The sequence below is a fragment of the Rhinolophus sinicus genome, chromosome 4 (assembly GCF_057876585.1).
Source record: "Rhinolophus sinicus isolate RSI-liver-muscle chromosome 4, RSI-T2T, whole genome shotgun sequence".
Lineage (NCBI taxonomy): Eukaryota > Metazoa > Chordata > Mammalia > Chiroptera > Rhinolophidae > Rhinolophus > Rhinolophus sinicus.
Window position 1 is genome coordinate 77,896,762 of NC_142504.1, and position 23,644 is coordinate 77,920,405.

General features: G+C 37.1%; 1 protein-coding gene across 1 annotated transcript; it reads left to right on the forward strand.

The window, feature by feature from the left end:
* The first annotated feature begins 888 nt into the window (after positions 1-888).
* On the forward strand, positions 889-22,841 carry RIOK3 (RIO kinase 3). Its single transcript, XM_019741233.3, has 13 exons — positions 889-1,105; positions 7,422-7,534; positions 8,146-8,291; positions 8,384-8,491; positions 8,708-8,817; positions 10,028-10,171; positions 10,850-10,977; positions 15,797-15,994; positions 17,410-17,569; positions 18,990-19,070; positions 19,156-19,245; positions 20,106-20,213; positions 21,184-22,841. Exons 1-13 carry the CDS (start codon positions 1,070-1,072, stop codon positions 21,289-21,291), a joined length of 1,530 nt encoding a protein of 509 aa, XP_019596792.3. The 5' UTR covers positions 889-1,069; the 3' UTR covers positions 21,292-22,841.
* Positions 22,842-23,644: the final 803 nt, after the last annotated feature.

The window sequence follows — 23,644 nt, forward strand, 5'->3', positions numbered from 1 at the left end:
GATGGCCATCCAATCACAGTTGATGGCCATTTACTACCTGAGCCAACACCTTTCTATGTGAGGCCGAGAGCCTGGAAACTGCTTTCTGGGGCTCTGTCCCCACAACTGTGATTCAGTATTTCTAGAATTTCAGAATAGTCACCATACAGACAGTCTATTAGAGCGAGTCTCAGGCCGCAGACTGCCTGGGTTTGCTACTTATTAGCTGTATGACCTGCAGCACGTTACGTTACCTCCCTGTGCCTCAGTTTCATTATCAGTAAAATTGAGATAATGATAGAATTTACTTCTCAGGGTTATTTTGAGGGCTGACGAGTTAACACGGTACTTTGAACAGTGCATGAATATAGTAAGTGAAATGTAATGCTTAGCTATCTTTATCTACTTTATGAAAACCTCTCAACAAAATACAGAATCAAAATTTCACTTACGCAGTCCTATTTACGCTCAACGTTATATAGCACATTTTAGAAATTTTCACATTCCATGCCCCGCCTCCTAACGCTAATAACAAAATACGACAGTCTTAAGTCTCCCTCCGCTGTCTAAACCTGCCATTGTGTGTCTCCCACACCATTAGAGTTTAGAATTCACCCGGGAAATATGAACAGAGAGCTTCGTTTGCTTGTTTATTTGTAGTCCACACAGGTAACTAGATCCAGCGGACGTCTCGCTCAGCCAGGAGGGTCAGGCGGTGCGAGGACAGGGCAGACCCAGGCGAAAAGAGGCAACACCCTTCCCTTGCCCCGCCCCACTGGGCGACCGTGACCACTTACCCCGGGACCCCCCGCAGAGGCCGGAAGTGCGGCCCTCCGGAGGCGGGGAAATGCGTCTTAAGGCGGAGCCCGGAGCAGCGGCCAATCGGATGCGACGGTCCGACCGGAGAGGGCGGAAGAGAAAAGGTCTAGTTCCGGACGCGGCCGCCTCGGCCGCCTCCGCCATCTGTCACCTCAGCTCCAGCACCAGCTCTCTGTCGCCCCTGCCCCGCCGCCTGTCTCCTGAGCGGAGGCTGTTTCCCTCCGTCCTGTCACCTCTCTGCTCTGTTCTTGTCTCTGCCTTCTTCCCCCACATGGATCTGGTCGGAGTGGCATCGCCTGAGCCCAAGGTGAGTGGCGGTCGGGGCCGACGCACCTACCTTGGGTACCTGGGCTGGTCCTCTCGGAGGGCCCAGAGAGAGTGGCAGGCGACTCGGGAAGTTGTGGGCGAGACCCCGGCGGCCTGGAAAAGGAGGGACCGGAGGCAAGGCTGCTGGGGTGGGGGTGGGAGAAGTGGGGAGGGAGCCCCGGCTGCCAGAGGCCACCTTGGCCGATCTGGGGTCTCTCTAGGTATGTCCCTTGCTCTCTGAACCTCCGGAGCATATTTGTGGGCAGGACTCAGATACCCTGACGTTTGAGGGAAAACAAGTACGGTCTTGTTTTTCATGGGCCAAATGAGTCAGCCCAATCACACAGGAAGCTCGGCAGAAGGGTGATTTAGGCAGCTGTTCCTTAACTTGACAAGTGTGCTTATCCTACTTCGGCAGTTTCTTGGTTTTTAAGTAGTAAAAGATAAATCCAGGAGCACGCTTTCTCCCCCCGGCCTAGTTAATACTCAGGTATACACTACATACTATAAAATGGTTATGAATCCTTATATAACGTTAAGTTTTTTCCTATAATGGCCAACCATTACGTTCATTTCACGTTTCACATTTGGCTTCTGGTTTTCAGGTTGCTCTTTTTCATGATACTTTCATTAGAATGCTGAAAAGACTTTTCGGCCACTTTATTGAGGGTTTGCTTCAGTTGGGATTTTGTGTTCCTCAAATTAAGGTTGTGAAGGAATCCAATTTTTTTATAATTGTTTTTCACATGTTAACACAGAATATTTGTTCCGTGTGAATGGTCACTTGTTAATCTTATTGGATCTTCATGCCAGGTTTTAACAGAAAAAGGGGAAATAATTAACGACTAAGTAAAGGAAAATTAATTTTATGAAAGTTCTCATACAACTGTAGGGAGCATCTAAGATACTCCATTGGCAAATATTATACCTACATGTTATTTTGTATATTTATTTTTTCTATTAAGGCCTTATTTACAAGGCCGAGATTAGTAAGCATAAAAGGACAAAATCAGTAGTAGGCAGATACTAATCAACATATATTCTACATGTTAAATTCCTCCAGTTAAGCAACTATAAAGGCTGGTTAAAAATGTCAAATGAAACCAGCTTTGCTCAGAATACTTAACCTCAGAACAAATTTCACTTACAAAAGTAATTCAGTAAATACTTGATATCAGTTGTATTTTCATTTAAGTGTACATCATCAAAACTATAAAGTTTAATCATTCAACAAAAAAAGTCATTCTGGATTTACTGACATTTTATTGGGAAGATAGCATTTTCACAGGCAAAACAATTAGAAAGATGCTGCAAGTTTCATTTAGTCCTTTCCTTCTCTAACCTCTTGGAAGACCAAAGTGATCATAGAAGCCTGCATAGAGGAGGTGGAGATTAGAGGAAAGTCTTGAAAAATGGAAAGAATGTTAAAGGGCAGAGAGTCTCAAAACTTTTCAGTCAGGACTTCTTTATACTCTTAAAAATCATTGAGGACCCAGAGAACTTTTGTTTATATTGGTTACTGCTATTGATATTTGTCATAATCAGAAATTAAAATTGCAAAATTGAAAAATGTTTATTACATGACTTAAAAGTCATGTGTTAACATAAATAACATTTTATATTAAAAAACACTATTTTCCAAACCAAAAAAATTAGTGGAGAGTAATAATTGTTTTATATTTCTGTAAATCTTTTAAATGTCTTGATTAAATAGAAGACAGCTGGATTGTCATAGCGCCTGTTTTTTTCTTTCAGTCTATTGTGCTATGTTTTGGTTGAACTATGGATGCGAAGAAAATCCAGCCTCACAGATATGTAAATTATAGCAAGTATAACCAAAGATGGGTCATAAGAACACAGTAGGCAGACATACTGAAAATAGAGTTAACCTCTAAAAATGCACATTCATATCCTAAACCTACTACCTTAGAAAATGTTGGAAAAATGCAAGAATATATAAGCACACATTCCAGTAGCCACGAGAATGATGTCGTATCTGATATAGACTCTGGAAAACTCCACACTTTTGAGAGAATGAGAGTGGAAAAAACAATGAATGTCTTAGTGCTATTATGAAAACAATTTTCACTTCACAGGTATCCTGAAAGGGTCTTGGGGACCCCTCCACCAGGGTCTTGGGGTATCACTTATAAAATGCCAAACTGCTATTATAGACAGAGTGTTAGGGGATATTCCAAGGGAGAATTGGCTAACTTGTAGGTGAAAAGTGAGGAAGTGTGTAGCTCTGTTGGAAAGGGAGCTGTAAAAAATTAGTGGTACTCCTCAAAACTGTCAAGGCCATCAAAAACAAGGAAAGCCAGAAACTCACAGCAAAGAAGAGCCTAAGGAGACATGATGACTAAATGTATACTGGGCAGGATCTGGAATAGAAAAAGAACATTTGGGGAAACGAAGGAAATCTGAATACTTGTCAAGTGTGGATTTTAGTTAATAGTATATAAATATTGGTTCATCAATTGTGACATTCACAATACTAATACAGGGGAAACTGGGTATGGGATATTTGGGAACTCACTGTAGTGTCTTTGTAATTTTGTATAGATCTAAAACTAAAATTTAAAGTTAAAAAACAAAACAAAACATAGATTAGTGTTGTTGTATAGACCCAGACCACATTTTCCAGAGACCCTTGTCTTAAGAAGTAAAATTACCCACTGAAATATTCTGCCTGGATTATAATTTCTAGCTGCATAGGTAGAAGAGGGACCTTCCTGTGGGTTATGGTTTTCTTGCCTGCCTTCTAGTTGAGGACTGAGTTTTTGTTATGTGCCTCCTTCATGATTGCTGTTCTTATTTTACTTGATTCTTTCCCCATAGTTGTCTGCATTAAAAGCTTTTTAAAAGAAAAAAGTGGGATGAGCAGCCAGGGACACATCTTTAGGAGCTGGAAGGAAAAGGGGACGGGAGAATGTGGTGGTAGTGAAGTAGTGAAGGTAGCAGAGTTCAGTGGTGGCAGTTTCCCAGAGGAGAGAAAAACAGGGTTTTTCAGCAAACAAGAAAGAATGAGTCGGAGCTGGCTATGGGCACGATAGATGTCATTTTAAGCAGAATAACTAATTGGAAAAGATTGTGTGGAGTTTCCCATTAGATCTTGATGCAATGGGGAGTTTATTTATATTGATGAAGGGAATAGTGGGAAATGACATTATTGGACAGCAAAGGTAGAGAAGATGAGGGAGGACTTTTTTTCTTTCTTTAGGTTTATTGTTACTATTATTATTCCCCTACATACATCCTGTGGTGCCCATTCCTAGGAGGAGCCCCCAGTAAATTTTCTAAGCCCCTCTTGGAGTGGTGAACCTTTTGTGTTGTGGTAGATTGCCCCTGCTCAGCAGCTGTCCCTCACACCGCTCAAAAATATTTATGGAGGGCTTTTGGCTGCTGGTTTGAAGAGTTTGGATTTGATCGAAGTATGAGAGTTGGCAGCCTTTCGGAAGTCTTTACTTACTTACCCTCACCAGAGGAAGGCAGCGCAGCTGAGCTGGGCAGCCGAGGTACAGGGAAGTAGGTACAGCTCTAGACTAAGGCTCCGAGGAGCAAGAGCAGTGGGAGGGGGCAGTAAGGGAGTCTTGGTGCCCTCTGGGGTACATCTACATGTTTCCCTTTCTGATTCAGTCTATTTTGGGAGTAGGTAAATCTCTGCCTCAAAATTACAGTTACTACCTATGATTTTTGCCTTTTCCAAGGAATTGTCAGCCAATTTTACTTTAACATCTTAGTGGAGTTAATTGACTGCTGGCAAAAGACTAGAAACGTTAGAAGTGGGTGGGCAAAGGGGCCAACTTCAAGATGGAAAAGAGGATTTGAGAATAGTAGAGGTATAGAAAGGTACCAGACCTCTACAGCCTACCGACTACCTGGCTGTTCCGTGAAATATCTCCAGTGTTTCCTTTTGGTACATATTCAATAAATGCTTGAGTGCCTCTGTATGTCTGAAGCTTTATGCTGTGTTCTTGAGAATGAGAAGACCCTGCCTTTCAAGAGGTTCCTGCTGTGTTGTGGCTGATGCAGTGATTGGCTCTGCTCAAACAGTACACAGTGGTATGGGAGCATAAAGGAAAGGATCAGATTTTGTCAGACAGCCTTATGGAGGAGGAGACATTTAATTGGGGGAAATAGAGAAGGAAGAAAAAGCATTGAGAGAAGAGCATGTGTAAACGAATGGAAAGGTGAAAGTGTGCCATATTTGGCATGTAATTAGTGTTGCTAGAATGTAGGGTAATGATCATTGAGGTTGGCAAATTAAATTAGGTCAAGTTGTGAAGGGAATTTATTGCTGAGGAATTTGAATTTTAGACTGCAGGCAGTACAGCAGTTTGTGTCTCACATCCCAGGACAAGGTGACTAGAGAAGCAGTACAGCAACATGCTACTAAGAGTGCAGTCTCTTAATTCCTACTGCCTTGGTTCAAATCTCAGCACTTCCATCTGCAGTGTTATCTTGGGTTAAAAAAAAGAAAAAAACACAAACTTTCTGTGTCTCAATTTCTAAATCTGTAAAATGGGGATGATTTTGCAACTACTCAGTTGTGGTGTGACTTAAATAATGTATGTAAATCATGTATATTTAGCCAAGTGACTCAAAAATAGTGAATTTTTGTCTGTTATTCTACTGTTAGTCATTGCAAAATGTGATTGACAATTCTGAGTTAGAGAATACAATTATTTGCCATTTGGAACCTGGACTTTGAAACTGATCAGACCAAACATTTCTAGGCTGAGGCAGCATTATGTCTTCTACCTAGAGGATTCAAAATGAGGTCAGCAGAGTCCTGTGACCAAAAGATGAGCTGTATTTCCAGATTATAGAGAGCTTCAAGATTCCAGACCTCAAAATCTTCACCAGGAGAGTGCTCGATTGATGATAAGCTCTGAGTTAATGAAGTCACACCAGACCTTGAGGGAGCCACCCTGTTTTCTCCAGGTCAATTCTGCAGTAGGCTCTTGTGTGCTGGGGACGGGGTACATCTCATCAATCTCAGGGTCAGACTAGATAAAACTTGATTCTGATTCACTTAGGCATAAATGTAGTTATCACTTACCAACCTTAAGTATTCCGTGCTAACAGCCTGAACCAAATAAATTACCAAACCTCAGTGCTGTGGAACTTGTGAACAAGGGTCAGTTGCCCAGTGGTCGCTGGGAGTCACACCAACAGGCCCTTAGGCCAGCTGTAGAGTTTTTACTGGCTAAACATGATTAAACAATTTTGTGGCTAAAACAGGTATCATATGCTGTGTTCTAAATCAGACAGTAGTAGTTAAGGAATGAGTTTGGACTTTATCACAACAGTAGTGGTAAACATTAAAACAACGAAAGAGTTTTAAGTAACGGAACTGGACCAATCAAATCTGCATTTTAGAAAAACCATTGTGTTGTGGTGTGGCTAAAGGAAACCAGCAGGACTGGAAGCAGAAAGATTATTTAGGAGGCTTGTACATCTTCTAGTAGCCCGGTGATGGGAGGCTGATACCTTGGAGTAGAGTCTTAGAAGGGGAGCTGAGCATATTCAAGAGATATTTAGACATCTTATTCAATATTAATGGTCTTAATCACTAGACTATCAAATGTAATCATTTGCTGCTAAGTAAAGCTTGCCCCTCAAAAATTAACTGTGAAATAAACCTACAATTTCAAGAGGGCTGAGACTATGAAGTCATTAAGGAAGACGGGCTGGCTAGCTACCCAAGAAGAGTCTCACGGAATATTACTTTCCTCTACTGGTACTGTTTAAAGACTATTTCTCAGCTTCTAAAGTTCAGAAATATAATTTTTATTGTTTGTCATAGTTATTTTTGTTTTAGCGTATCTGAAGGTGTCTTGAGAAAGGCTGACACACACTTCTTACATGTAGAAGACTTACTTCTTAAGTTAGAATGAGGTGTAACTTCTAATTGGGCTTTGAATTGTGCCAGTCAGTATATAGTCTGTTCCTATAAGAGAAATTATAAGCAGAAGGTCGCTTGGTGATCATGGAATTGGAACAAGGGGCGTTACGTGAACTCATTGGCTAGCACGGTGATGCTATGTTAGTCTGATGCTTCCCCTCAACTAAAAGGACACACCTACCAAACAGGTTAGAAAGTACTTCTGGTTGTTTCACTTTACATTATCTTTGATTAGATTTGAGCTAGGAGATAGTTTTACTTTTAAGATGATTTCTGCAAGTAGGTACTCATTCATTTTGGGTTTATTTAGTTTAATCTCAAAAGATAACCTTATTTCCAAGTTTGAAAGGTACTTTAATTTCATTATATGAGTTGAATTGTCTTTTTTTTTCTTCTTTTTTTTAAACAGTGTCCATGGGCTACCCCTCAAAATACAATATCTTCGTTGGCTGATGTAATGAGTGAACAGTTGGCTAAAGAATTGCAATTAGAAGAAGAAGCTGCCACTTTTCCTGAAGTTGTGTAAGTAAAATTCACAAAGAATCTATTTTGTGTAGCAGCTTATAACAAAGTTTTAGGATTTGATTAGTGATTGTCATGACAAGTGATTAAGAAATATTACACATATAGAAAAGCAGTACTGTAGCAAGAGCACCATATGAGGAGTCTACTGATATTTGAGTTTTGGTCCTGATTCTGTGATGAGTTTTCAGTATTACCTTGGGCAAACCACTGTGCTTCTCTGGGTTTTTAGTTATTCCAAAAATTGAACCAGATGGACTCCAAATTAATAATGAAGGAGGGTACAGTTTTGATCAAATGTTTGTAGTTTCTCTTTTATCTCTTCTTTGATCAGAACACAGAACAAATGAGTTCTAGGTCTCAGTTTGGATTTTATTATAGACCCATTACCTTTCTGTCACAGCTTTCTTAATCCTAGTTGGTGCTCTCATAGGTTCCTTTTATTGGTCAGAGGACAACTGGGCAGGAGAAAGTGAATGGCCTGGTAAAGTTTTTTCCCTTTGTTTCTTCAGTTCAAGTTTTAACAATAAAAAAGCACATCCTACTCATAATTGGTAGCATCTGTTTACACAAGCACATTGCGTTAGTTTATATTGCCTTATTTTGAATAGTGTTGCTGAAGGACCATTTATTACTGGAGAAAACACTGATACTTCCAGCGACCTAATGCTGGCTCAGATGCTACAGATGGAATTTGACAGAGAATATGATGCACAGCTTAGGCGTGAAGAAAAAAAATTCAATGGAGATAGCAAAGGTACTATGAGCTTATTGTGACAACTGCTTTGGGTGGTAAAAAATGCTTGTAACATGCTCCTAAATAAGTCTTCAACTATTTTGCCTTTTAAGTTTCCATTTCCTTTGAAAATTATCGAAAAGTGCATCCTTACGAAGACAGTGATAGCTCTGAAGATGAGGTTGACTGGCAGGATACTCGTGATGATCCCTACATACCAGGTATCAATGCTTTTATTTTCGGTGATGAGGGTTGGGGAAGGGTAGGATGGGGACATAGAAAGGCTAAGGTTTCCAATGAATCTTTTTATTTTATATTTGTCTTTGAATCGCGTTTGGGAATTTATGTTAAATTCAGATATCTTTTCAGACAATATTGAACACAGCAGTTTAGTCTTTGCTATTTTTAAATACTTGGTTTGTCTTACTTGCCTTCAGCAAAACCAGTTCCTACTCCCAAAAAGGGTTTTATTGGAAAAGGAAAAGACATCACTACCAAACATGATGAAGTAGTATGTGGGAGAAAGAATACAGCCAGAATGGAAAATGTAAGTTACAGAAAGTATTGTCTCTGAATCAAGAGTTGTATTAGAATAAAAACATCGGGTTCTAAATATGATATCTTAAATTTCTAAAAATATCCTATGTCCTTTCTAAAGATGTTTTAGATAATAATATAACAATACTATGAAGAATCTTGGCCACTAATGAGACTATAATGTACTGCGGAATAAAATTCCTCAAAAGAAAAATAGCTTGATTTATACTGATTCTAAAATTAAGAAATTGTTCTTATGAAAAGTAACATATTTGTTTTTCAGCATATTATTTTTCATAAAATAACACCCCTAACCATGAACAGGTAACAGTGGTGATTGGGGGTTAGAAATGGGAGAAATACTTCCTATTATATCCCCTTTTATACTTTAAAAATTTTTAACTTTTGCTGGAACTACCCTGCAAAATCAGAAATAAAATGTAATTTTAAAAAAATAAGAGAAAAAGGAAAAAAATAGCATTCTTCCTCTTTCATAAATATTGTGGTTAATATAAAACATTTAGACTTGACACATATACTTGTTAAGTAAACCTATTATAAAATTCTAGAAATAATCCAAATCTGCTTTAGAACAGTCCTGTCCATTGGAACTTTCTGTGATAGTAAAAATGTACTATAGCTATGCTACCTAATATTGTAGCCATAATTGACAATTGAGCATTTGAAATTTGGGTGGTGCAACTGAGAAACTGAATTTTAATTTCATTTTAATTAATTTAACTTTAAATACCACACGTGGCTAGTGGCTACTATATTGCAGAGTGCCGCTCTAAAACATAATTGTCATGGTATGGACATAGCTTGCTATACTAACCACTCGTCAACAATAATTATGAAATTATATTTCTTTGGTAAGATTTAGCGTAGCCTTCAAAATATAATGTGTCCTTTGTCTGATATAAAAATAAGGTACAAAGCATATGCTGAAGTACCTCGGGTTTTAGATGTGATTGGGTGTTTTCTGAGCGTAGACTAAACCTCTTCATTTGGGTTTTGCAATTTCTTAAATAGCCTCGCTGTCCTTCCTCTTGTATTTATTAGTAAGTCAGTTTAGTTTTCCTTTGTAATACCTGTGGGTTCTGCTTTCATAGCTTCATCATCTGTTCAGTAGGAAACCTGTTCCAAGTAAAGATTGATCTTTTTGATTTTACTGTCCAAATTTTCAAGTTATTTCAGATGCTAATTCTTCTTTTTGGCAGTTTGCACCTGGGTTTCAGGTAGGAGATGGAACTGGAATGGATTTAAAACTACCAAACCATGTTTTCAATGCTTTAAAACAACATGCCTACTCAGAAGAACGTCGAAGTGCCCGCCTTCATGAGAAAAAGGAACATTCTACTGCAGTAAGTAATCTTACATTTTTTTCTTGGATGGAAAGATTCAGATTAGAAAACATGTTTGGGGAAAATCAAAACTTCATGCTTGGATGTTTTTTTCATGAGACTGGCTTTTGAAATCAAAGATGTAAATAAAACCTGTAGCTTTGCTTATTTGACTTTCCAGATTAAATGTGATGGTTATTAATCACCTATTCAAAACTAACATTTTAGTGGTCATAATTAATTTGGACTGTATAATTTACATTGCAAATAAATGTTCTAAGATTTTAAAAATATTGCTTCCTGTTACTTTATGATATATTAGTAACAACTTAAAAATCTCTAATGTTTTACGTTAATGAAGATAATGTCTAATATCTTGAGAATATGCTAATTTCTAAACCTTTAGAAAAACAAACTAATGCTAAATACACTAGGAGAGTTATTTAAACTTTGGAGATAAAAATAAGATTTTGACTAAGCTAGCATCTTACTTTTAATAGTTCTTTTAGATATTCACTTGCAAAGACATTACAGTTATAATTACAGGAATGAATTGTATCTTGACAGCCCTTGTAAGAGCTTGTTATAAGTAAATTAAATAATAAAAGTAAAAAAAAAATACTTTGAATGTTAGCTACTAGAAATGACTCAAAATGTTTTGTGATTAACATTTTCACTTATAGTGCTTATCTCTTGCAGGAAAAAGCAGTTGATCCTAAGACACGTTTACTTATGTATAAAATGGTCAACTCTGGAATGTTGGAGACAATCACTGGCTGTATTAGTACAGGAAAGGAATCTGTTGTCTTTCACGCGTATGGTGGGAGGTAAATGAGCAAAGTACAATACCATCATGTCAACAAAAGCTTAGCCCTTTCTCCCCAATATTAATGGATTTACACAAAATCAAAGTTAATGCTGCATGGAAAGCAGAGTAATTTTAAAAATGTTATTGTAGAAGATCTAGGCAACATAGGATGTCTAAAGAAAAACACCATTATTTTAATCCCACCATCCAGAGATAACCATTAATAATTTTGTGTAGACTCCTTTAGTCTTTTTTCTGTGCATATATTTTCTTCATTATTATAATCATACTATATCATTCAGGCTGCTGTAAATGGCAGCAGAGCACAGTCTGAACCAGGATTTGTCTCAAAACCCCTAGTGTTTCCACTGTGGGGCCTTTTGGTACCAGGTTGGAGGGGACGCGCTTAGATCAGTTACTGATTCCTTCCCTTATAACTCCAATCCTTACTTTAAGAAATACCAGCTTTAAATAATGCTTACATTATTTAAGGAAACTTCTTAAAGAGTTCTTACGCTATTTATTAGGTTGGTGCAAAAGTAATTGCAGTTTTTGCAATGTAGCCTTTTAAATCACAATTACTTTTGCACCAATCTAATAGATCTTACCTACTTCACTTGTGTTACAAGGGTTTAGATTAGTAAAGAACTGCATGAGGAGAAACATTTTTAAAAGTGGAGACTGTTTAGAAAATATGCCTAAGCCAGGAATACGAAATCTGGTTACTTACTGCTGCAGTCAACCAGCAAGGCTTACTGGCTCAGCTTTTCCTTTACCTTAACATTGTTTACAAACAAAAATGTTAAAACAGATTACAGAAATTATTCCAGTCTTTTTAGGTTTAGAAGCTATTTACTGTATACTTACAGGGATTCAAACGATGGTTGGTCTAGTCCTTGCCTTTGGTTTTTTTAACTATTTTAGTCTCCCTTTCTAGATGAGACATACATATATAATTGTATATTGAATTATACTGTTGAGTTCCAAAATGAAAAGCATAAAAATGCTTATTAGGGTAAAACAGTTCAACATTTTTCAAACTATGATCTGGAGCAAGTTACTAAACCTCATTTAGAAATGAACCCTCACCTCATAGGATTTTTGTGGGGATAAATGAGATCATTTATTTCTTCCTTCCTTTAAGCTTTGTTGCCTTGTTTCCAAATTTTATTTGACGATTCCCTGAGACTAGGCAAATAAAACTTAATGGCACAAATTATTGAAAATGAAAGATTACTCATGATAGAAATTAAAACTTTACAGAAAGCATTAAAATGAAAAGGAGCCTTCATCTTACCAACTCTCACCTCACAGATCTTTTCTCCAAAGATAACCACTATTAACAATTTTTAGCCTTAACCACTATTAACAATTTTTAGCCTAGTCTTCCAGAAATTTTTATGCATATATCCTTTATTTTGTTTATACAAAAGAGATTATACTTTAAGTTCAGGGTCTTGGTTTTTCAGTTAATATACTTTACCTCCTTCTATATTACTGGCTTATATCACCTTGTTTTTTATGGTAGTACATTCTCTGTGTGAATGTATGGGAATATTCTTGTACATCGACCTTGGTGTGCTTTTGCAAATACATCCTTAAGCTAAATTCCTAACATTGTAATTGCTGGGGGAAATACTATATGCACTTCCCCCCTTTTTGTTAAATAGTGGAATACCTCATTGAATGGAGAGTACCAGATTTTGCTCACTGTTTGGGCCTCTGAGCTGGCTATGTAGCAAACAGTATTTCTTGATTTATTTATTAAACATTAATTTTTTTTTCTTGTATATCACACCAAAGGCCAGAAATCTTGAACTTGTGTTTATCTTTTCATGGTAGGGCAAATGTAATTTTCCCTGTGAGCTAGTTAAATATCCAGGTTGTTTACACGTACATTCTAAATATCAGTAGATATTGCCAAATTGCCTTGTTATGAGGTTAACCAATTTTTGCTACCACCAGCAGTATGAGCCTGTCTCCCTCATCCTGATCAGTGCTTAACTTAATATTTGTCAGAGTGAAAGTTTAAAAAAGTACCATTTTGATATTTTGGTGTGTATTTAATTATGATTAAGGTTGTACATTTTTTCAGGTGCTTTATTGGCCATTTGTATTTCTTTTCCTTATCAATTGCCTGTTTATCCTTTGTCCATTTTCTGTAATACTTAATGATACATTATTATAATGAATGATCTCTCTTTTCTTCTGGTGTTATTGACATCATTATCTGTATTTTGGCACTTGTAAGTTAGGAAAACTAGAGAGCATTCGGTTTTCTGAGAGTAAAACTGAAAATAAATGCTTTTAAATGTTTATATTAGTTTTCTATGCCACATAACAAATTACCCCAGACTTAGCAGCTTAAAACAACACCCATTTATTACCTTATAGTTTCTGTTGATCAGAAGTTCGGGTGGCACAACTTAGCTGGGCTGTCCGCTCAGGGTCTCACAGGACTGCGAACTGGGTATCGGCTGGGCCGTGTTCCTTTCTGGAGCTTGGAGTCCTGTTCCCTGGGTACAGTTCAGTTCTTTGCGGCTATGGGACGAAGTTCTCCACCTTCTTGTTGGTTGTAAGATGGGGGCTGCTCTGAGCTTCTAGAGGCCCCTGTAGTTCCTACTCGTATAGCCCTTTTACATGCCCTTTCATGGAGCAGGTCACTTTTTCAAAGCCAGCAGGATTATCTCTCCCTTCAGTCAGCTAGAGTGGAATCTTAGACAATGGACTGTAATTCTGGGAATGCCTATACCATCACCTTTGCCATATAATGTAAGCGAATGAAGGGAGTGGCTACCCCAGCCACCCTCAGAGGGAACAGGGATTATTTCAAGTGTATACACATGGAATCTTGGGGACCATCTTAGGATTCTGCTTACCACAAAGTTGTTCTGGTTTCTGTGACTTAGGTTGGCCCAGTATTCAACAATTACTCTAATAGTACTTGTGCTAGATTTTTCAGGGAATAAAGTGCGACATATTTTTTACTCTCAAAGAGCGTATGGCATAGCCAAAAGGAGAACATTACAGCAAGAATTGATCTGGTCAATAAAACATAATTACATAATAGAGTACGCAGTTATATCAGTGAGACTTTGTAGTACGGGATAGGAATAGAGAACAGATCAAGATTATTGCCAGTCATGTTCAAGGAAGAGGTCATGATGAAGTTAGATCTCAACGTGGATTTTAAAAATAGGCAAAAATAATAATAATTGAGTATAAAAAGCTAGTAGCAGAATATATACAGTATGCCATCTATTTAAATTTTTAGGATTCATACAGAAAATATTATGTATAGGATTATTTTAATAGATGCTTAATGTATGTGGACACTTACCGTGTTTCCCTGAAAATAAGACCTAGCCGGACCATCAGCTCTCATGCGCCTTTTGGAGCAAAAATTAATATAAGACCCAATCTTATTTTACTATAAAGTATATTTTACTATACTTACAGTAAAATAAGATTGGGTCTATAATAACTGCTATTGGATTGGATGTGGGGCATAAGAGGATAGATGCTTGGCTAGAGCAACTGGGTGGGACCATATACTGAGGTAGAGCCTGGGGAAGGGCAGGTTTAGGGTACCGTTAATAAGAATTGTGCTTTGGACATGTTAAGTTGGAAATGCCTGGTAGACATCTAAGTAAGTGGTGTCAAGTAGGGATCGGATAAATGAGCCTAAAGTTTTGGAGAAAGTCAGGACAGGATAGAAATGTAGGAGTTATCTATATATTGAAGATACTCTAAGCCATGGGGTTAAATAAAATTTCCCAGGAAGAGAAGGCAGTTAGGAAGAGAAGGGGTTACTTAGAACCAGTCGGAATACTCTAACCTGAGGCTGACTGGAGGAGCAGGAGTTAGCTGGGAAAAGACAATACAGAAGGAGGGGTTGGGAGTTCCAGTCAGATTCGGTCCTCTGGAAATAGAGTTCCTTTCTTTTCCACGTTGACATTCCTTCAGATATTTAAGGGTAAATATTATCGTCTCCATCTTCCTTCATTCATGCCATCACCACCATGATTCAAATACTTTTAATGGCTCACTGTTGTGGGACTATTGCATTAGCATCCTAAGTAAGCCCCACACCTCTAGCCACTCCTGCTCCCTTCTCTCCTGACACATTGTCATCGACTTGATCTTCAGGGAGTTTGTCAAGCCCTTGGTAATTCCCACTACCTTTGGGAACACTTGTAGGCTTCTCACCCAGGCAGAGCTCTTTAAATACCTGCCTCCATCCCATCCCTTTAGCTCTAATTTCTTTCATTTCCTCTCTCCAGCCAAGTCTTAGCTGTAGTGTTTGTTTCTCAAACATGTTCTATAGTTTCCTACCTTTGCTCTTGTTAATACTGAGACTGCACTTGTTCATGTTCTACCCATTGTCCCAGTTTTGTTTCAGTTGTTATTTGTGCCATGAAGCCTCGCCGGACCTTTCTAATCCAAAGGGACCTGTTCTAGTTGTGTACTTTTATTCTCCCCTGCCCCTGCTTGCATACTCATAGGGCGGGGATCACAGGTAGACTGTAGCCTATTTTAATGTGCGTATGTCTTCCTTGTTCCTTGAGTTTGATTCTGTAGTCGTTAAGGGAAGATAATATTATGGATTGTTGAAAACTGGTTGCCAGTTTATTTGAAAATGAGTTTGATTTAAAAAACCAATACCTAAGGTTTTAGTAAGACCCCAAACTTGAAAGCTTAAAACAAAAAAAAACGGCTTGTTATTCTCAGATAAGGTACATCTACATCTACTTAAGTGTCATAGAATCTTTATTTTGAAATTGTTTTACATGTGAGCTGGCAACTTATACTGACTTAATCTTTTTTCTTCCACTTAGCATGGAGGATCAAAAGGAAGATAGTAAAGTTATACCTACAGAATGTGCCATCAAGGTATTTAAAACAACCCTTAATGAGTTTAAGAATCGTGACAAATATATTAAAGATGCTTTCAGGTTTAAAGATCGCTTCAGTAAACTAAATCCGCGTAAGATCATCCGAATGTGGGCAGAAAAAGAAATGCACAATCTCACAAGGTAAAGAAAAATCACTGTGCTAGAAGTAACCTTTTTGTATTAGGCTTATTAGCCAGGCAAAAAAATCCATGCTTTTGAAGTTCTAGAAAATATGGAAGGCCTTGAAATTGTAGTGTTTAATGAGGTTTTTCTGTAAGAAACATTTCCATGCTTATAAGTATGAATTAATATATTTAGGATTAATAACCTATTTTCTTATTTCCTCAGTAAAATTTGGAGGGAAATGTAAATCATTTTCTGCCTAAGACATTTTGTTATATATCTAAATGCTGTCTTTTTTCAGCTTCCAATTAGGCTTATTATAAATAATGATTTCCCTTTTGGTTTCAGAAAATGTTTCCTACATCTGATGTTTGTTAATTTGGTGGGGGCGGAGTCTTACCAGTCAAATTGTATTTTGTCCTCAATTCTCTAAGCAGAATTTGTCAAGGAATTTGTTTTATCAACCAAATAATTTAGTAATCTTTCTCATTAATAAACCTTTCCTTATATCTTAATCTATTAAAAGCTTAATTTTAGTTTTTTTTTCTAAAGATGTTTACTTTCCAATGTAATTATCCATATTTATTAGTAGTAAAATTCTTCTACTTAGTAGGACTTCTGAGTAAAATAATTTCCTGAGAGGTCTTGCTGCCCTTGAGTCTCTTCTATACTATTCTTCAACAGCCCCTGTAGTCTTCAGTGTAAAGTTTAAAGTCCTTTTGTGATGTGGAGCCTACCTGTCTCTGTAGCCTCAAACCACATTGCCCTTCCTCCTACTCAGGATCCAGCGGTTTTGATTTATATACCTGGGGTGCCCAAAAAATGTACACACATTTTAAGAGATGTTATCTATGCTCAAGCAGTAGTTCGCCATAATCAGAAGTGTCTGGACGCTGATGGTAACCACTTTGAGCACCTCTTGTAATTGCAGAAGTCAAACGTGACTTGTATTCATCTTTTGTTATCGGTATATATTGAGTATTACAATTAATACAGTTTTTCTCCTTTCTTAAAATGTGTATACTTTTTTTGGCACCCTCTGTACGTTCCCCAAATGGACTGTGCTCTTGAACACCTCCATGCATTTGCACACACTGCTTCCAGCCTTAGACCAGCATTTCCACACACTGTCTTAATCTGGCTAATTCCCATTCGCCCACTTCTTCTAATAAGCCTTCCTTGATGTTGCATGCTCCCCTAGCTCCTATCCCCACCTCTGCCAGTGGGTGTCCCACACTGCACTGCACTCATCTCCACACCTGTCTGTTTGCACCAGTCCATGGGGTCCATAAGGCCTATGTCTTACTGTCTTTGCATTCTCACATCTTCAAAGTAGAACATAGTGACAGCCCATTGCTGTTAGATAATTGTTGAATAAGTAAAACATTCTCTCCTTCTCATCTTTACATTCTTAATTCTTTTTTTCTGTATAGAATGCAGAGAGCTGGAATTCCTTGTCCAACAGTTGTGCTACTCAAGAAACACATTTTAGTTATGTCTTTTATTGGCCATGATCAAGTTCCAGCCCCTAAATTGAAAGAAGTAAAACTTAGTAGTGAAGAAATGCAAGAGGCTTATTATCAAACTCTTCAAGTAAGTTGTGCTTTTCAAACCATTCGCACACCAACTTTTACAAATATTTCCTCTAAACTTTAAAAAAATTTTCTAAAGTAGTACTATTTTACAGTGACATAACAAGAACAAACTGAAGTTTCCAAAGGAATGTTAACATTGAAGAGTTGTCTTTATATCACTGTGCGTGTGTCTTGAACCATTTTAGAAAAATAGACTTATGGGGGTGGCCAGTTAGCTCAGTTGGTTAGAGCATGGTGCTGCTAGACTTACGGGGCAAGTGAGTCTGTTGTTAGCACCAGTGCTAACTCAGTTAGCACCAGTGACACAGAAGCATGAAGCTATTATTTACAAAACTTCATTATGATGTTACTACATTTAGCAGATAGAGTGCCTCATTGGTTTGCATGTCTTGAATGATTATAGCTCTAACAGCAAAGAAATTCCCTTGTTGGGAAATTCAAAGGAAGCAGATTTGGACTTATAAGAAGGTGAGGATGAAAACTAAAGATGGTAGGGAGTGGTTTCTCCATCTGTGCAGGTGGTAGAGCTGGGAGGCACGTGTCAGGGATCTTGCAGAAGCTATTTTTGCTTCGGGACAGAACTGAATTCAATCTGAGGTCCTTCTAGCTTAAGAAAATGCTCCCAGTGACATCTGTATTTTAATTGAATAGTGGAGAAACATGCTTTTTGCACAGTCTCTGCGTGGAGCTCGCATGTCATGCAGCAGTCGATGTCAATATGAAAATGTTATCCAAATTAATTTTTTAAGATATAGCTAGGGAGATAATCCAACTTTCTCTTCTTCAGTAGGATAACATTCAAAGGAAAATCAAGTCTACTTTTCTGGATTCTTTTTTGGAGGTGGGGTGGCTAGTGAAGGGATGAAGCAGTGATGTACTTTTCCTATTTGATTCTATTAAGGCTGGGAAACAAAGCATTAATGCTGATTTCTACTATAAGGCTAGTGGTCACCATCAATAATGAATATGTAATGTCACTTAATTTATTGGAATATCTCTTTCTTACTGTGTCTGATGGGAAGTACTTTTTACCTTGGAATTGTATACACCACATAGAGGTCTCAGTGGGCCATTTGCCCTGATATGCAGGGTCAGCCAAGGTCTCCTGGTTAGTGACCATACGCATGGCTGCTCTCTTACTTGTGTGGAATCTAAGTCTACCTCTTGGTCTCCTGATCTCATTGCTGTTATGTGGACAAGGAAACTGTGTGTCATAAACTCATCCCCTCCATTGTCTCACTGTTTCCTTACCCTACCCTAAAAAAAATAAGCTCAGTCCTAGACTACAAAGACGAAGTAAGTTCTTTTACCTAATCTTGATTTTTCTGGATAACATTGGTTGACATAGACGTTTTAGTTGTATTGGTAAATTAGAATTGTTACTTCATTTACTAAATATCTACCTTACCTTCTCACAGTTGATGCAGCAGTTATATAATGAATGTATGCTCGTACATGCCGACCTCAGTGAATATAACATGCTGTGGCATGCTGGGAAGGTGAGCATATTTTGTTAATGTGCAGATTAAATGACTTCATGTAAATTACTAACGGTAAACCACTGTATGCTCTGTATGTAAATAGGTCTGGCTGATCGATGTCAGTCAGTCTGTAGAACCGACCCATCCTCATGGCCTGGAGTTCTTGTTCCGTGACTGTAGGAATGTCTCACAGGTAGGCATGTAAATTAATAGGGCTGCTTTTTATGGGATTATAACAAATTCAAATATTTTTCTCAATCCTAAGTAAGATATTGCCAGAAATTGAAGGGGGTTTTGGTTACTGGCTGCTTTTAAGATAAAGATACAAATCAATTTGTCAGATTTTATTTTCAGTAAGAATTTGATTGCATATCATTAAATTAAATTTCCTGTAGAGTAAGTTTTTAATTTGGCTCCAAGTATTTAAGCAGTCAAGTAGATATTTTTAATACATGCACAATGCTTAAAGAGAGGCGCATGTCCTAAGCCTGCTTGCTTACTGTCATTTTTACCATTAAAAGAATGGTAAAAAACTGTATCACTGTTTCTGTGGGGCCGACTAAACAGATTAGAGAAGGTAAAGCTTAGTAATCACAGAGTTAGTTCACATTCGTTTGCTGTTTCTAAAAGAAATGAACTGTTAGCAACAGATTCAGATGGTAATATCTTTCTGAATGTAGAACAACTTCATGTTGGAAATAACTTCTGCTCCTGCTTGAAAATTTTAATTCATGGGATTTAGTAAATGCTTTGAGTCTACACATTCAAAGCAATGCCAAACAACTTTGTAAACCACCATTTTTATAGCTATAGAAGGTGCAAACCTAATTCAGCTATAGATTGTGACAAACTTAATCCAGAAGACAGCACAGATGTGTAAGAAGGGACAAAAAACAAGTAACCTGAGCGTAGTTAAACTTGAAGTGGGACAATTTGTGGTTCAGAGATTGTGGAAGGAGCTCAGTGGTGTCTTACAAGTACACTATTCCATTTTTAGTTTCTAAGGGAACCTTGCTAATATCTCTTACTGACTATCTTATATTTCTTTGCTAGTTTTTCCAGAAAGGAGGAGTAAAGGAAGCTCTTAATGAACGAGAACTCTTCAATGCTGTTTCAGGTTTAAACATCTCAGCAGATAATGAAGCTGATTTCTTAGCAGAGGTGAGCTTAGCTAATTTTTACCTTCCTGGTAATGGTGTATGGGATACAGTAGATAACTGAAACTCAGAACTAATTTATTCTCTTCCCCTCAAAAACAAAATTAATTGGAGATTTTTCTTTTCTGGAGAAATTTTTGGTCCTTTCCAGACTTAAGCCTTAGGAGAGATATACAGCGAAACACTTCTTAGAAGAGTTCACAGTTTGGTTGAGGTGGACAAATATATTTCCAGTATATGTATTTTCTCTATTTTGTGAATGAAGAAGTTAACTGGTAGAGACTCTGGGTGACACAAAAAAGCAGTAACACACGGTCCTTGCCTTTAACTGAACATAGAAAGTTAGCAGTGGCCATCCTTAGAAATACCCTGTCATTACAATATGGAACTATGGAACCATAAAAAAAAAAAAAATCTCCCTTCAGAAGTCTCTTAAAATTGAACAAAAACTAAGAAGCGAAACAGCAGCTAATTATTCCTCATAATTTACCAAAGCAGAGAACGATTATAGAGTATGTTCCGGAACTCCTCAGAATGACTTGAATTTGGCCAAGCTGTGCTAGAGCCTAAGGCCAGAAAAGTACCAGAAAGATGGTAAATCCAGCCTCTAGCTCAGTACAGTTACTCAGTAAGTAGGTGTTACTGTTGTTAAATGAACAATGGTATTCTTTTTTCCTGTTCCCTGAAAGCTTTAGCGAGTATGTAGCAAGACATATCTTGATTTCAATTGTAAGCTTGATAAAGATACTAAATATCGACCCTGGAAATGTAATCAAGTAAAAAAATACACGTGTCATGCTGTAATATATGTATGTGACACACTGTAATATTTGTCACATATTGTAATTCTATATCAAGGCCAGCATCATTAGGAATGACCTCATTTTAAGAGAGTAAAAACATTAGCTCAATCTCAAGTGTGGTTTCTGTGAAGTAGGATTTTGACAAGTGGATTCTTTATATCAATTTTGTAGATAGAAGCTTTGGAGAAAATGAATGAAGATCACGTTCAGAAGAATGGAAGGAAAGCTGCTTCATTTTTCAAAGTTGATGGAGGTCTGCCAGTCCTACATGATAAATAGCATCAGAACCCACTGCTTTCAATGTTAACAGCAGATTGTCGGCTGCCAATGACAAATGAAGTTATGGGTGACTTGAAATACCAAAACATGAGTGTACAATGGTGCTTCTGTGCTTTTCCCCCCTGTAACCCATATGCCAGACGTGTGGAATTTTTAGCTCGGCATTGAGAGAATAAAATGTCACTACCTCTCATTTGATGAACAAGATAATATAATTCTTTAATAGGCACAGGTTATGTAGCTGAAATAGGCCTGATTTTTACAGGATTCGTGGTGTAAACTGTTTTAATGAGCATTTTTAAAACTTAGATAACATTTCCAAATGTGAGAGGAAAGGACAAATGTGTTTACAAGGGAGGCCTTTATTACAACATACTTGCTTTTATTACCTCCCTGTTTTCTGTTTCATCTTTCCTCAAATATTTTATAAGCCTGAAATTAGCCCTTCTCAATTCTTTTTCCAGATTGTGACCATAATTCCAAAGAAAATTTCTTCTTTTAGTAGGTGTTATAAATGGAAGTCAGGTTTCAGAATGACTGATGGAAATAGACAAAAGCAAAATACTTTTTATTGGTACATCATGAATATGAAGTGAATTATTTTCCCTACTCATATCCATGGAAAGGCATCCCTCTCTCTTTCTGAGAGAGAATTATATAAGAACTTCTTAACCATCCAAAATTTTTAAATTTGACTTTTGGCATTTCAACATTTAGGTGAAATGGATAGGATGTAACTCATGGTGCAGCTATTCTGCATTTATAATGAAAATGTAGATTATCTGGAAGGGCAGAATATAAGATTTAACCATATTTGACATATTTTAATGAAGTCAGTGAAACAAAGTTCAGTTTATATTTCACTTAACTGATTTTGAGAGAAATACAGCAAGCTACTTAGAAATATTAAATAAATGATGAAAACTAGGTTTAAAACAACTTGGGTATGAACGAAATTAACCAATTAATTTGAACGATCTGGCCTCACTTTTAATAATTTTTAGTACTGACTGGACACCACTTCAATAAAGCAAGCACTATGCTAGAAAAGTACATTGGCTTTGTTAAGATTGAAGTTCACTAACTATAACATAATCATTCCTCCTGTTACTAATGTCAGATTGGAACCACTGGAGACCCAATCTGGTAATAGAAAGTAAAAATCTAAATATTATGTTCACTTGAAAACTCCTCCTTTAATATTATTTAAAAATGCCAAATAATGTTCTTTCTAGAAAAATATTTATTTTTGTTTCTGTTGTACAGCATTTAACTGCATTTCAGAGAAGTGTGATTTTGGATAGATACTTATTACATTTCTTAAATGTTTACTACTCTGAAACAAAGATTAAATGGTGATGATTGGCTTTAAGAAATTTCAGCGAAATTAACTATTAACCAGAAAACCATTAACCATTTAAAAGTTTTTTGTTTTATTTTCTGACATACTCTGTTTGACTAAGAGCAGCAAACCATTGCTGTGTGGCATTCTTGGAGTGTGCTATGAACATGGTTTTTAAGAAATTAAAAATAGAGAGATCATTTTAGAATTGGTTCTTTGTGTGGTTTCTTCCTGTTACTTATATTAACTTATGTCCTGGCACCAGGTTACCCCTTCTGCATAAAATTAAGCAGTGTTATTTTAAGCAGTTTTTTTTCCTACTAATGTCTCATATTTAGATTTAACTTTAAAATGACCTACTTCACATTACAAAGAAGTTTTTCCTTTCCTATAGATCAGAGAGTAAATTTTCCACATAGTGGAAAAAGGAACTGGAAAACAGTTTGCTAAACAAAGAATTAAATACAAATGGAAAAAAACAATGAAATATAGAAATAAGGGTATTTTGCCTCACTTTAATGAAAGTGGATAATGAAATAAGTTGTCAAAATAAGGATGACTGTGTAAGGAATTTTTATCTCAACAGGATAATTCTGCCAGTTTTCTCTTTATAAAAAGTCAGTTTTTCTGTTTACAAAACTACGATGTGCATGCTCATTTTAAATATTATAGAAATTCAGAAATGCTAACTATAAGTCCCTTGTATTCTAAAAACCACTGTTTATAGTGTGACATACATCCCTGCAAATTTTTTCCCTCTTAAAAAAAAAGAAAAATCTTTGAACGGCGAGGAGGATGAAGTGAGGCAGCTGATGGTGAACTGTTGATCATGGTAGAGCCTGCCCCACGAAGATGAAGGAGATGGAGGCCCTAAGGTTTTTTGCTGTTCATTAGGCTCTGGGCATCAAAAGAGATTTTTGTCTGTACCTTTTCAAATTCTGAGCAGTTTTCCAGCACTTTAGAAATTGGGTGGGAAAAGCTCATTTCATTTTATTTTCAAATCTCAATACT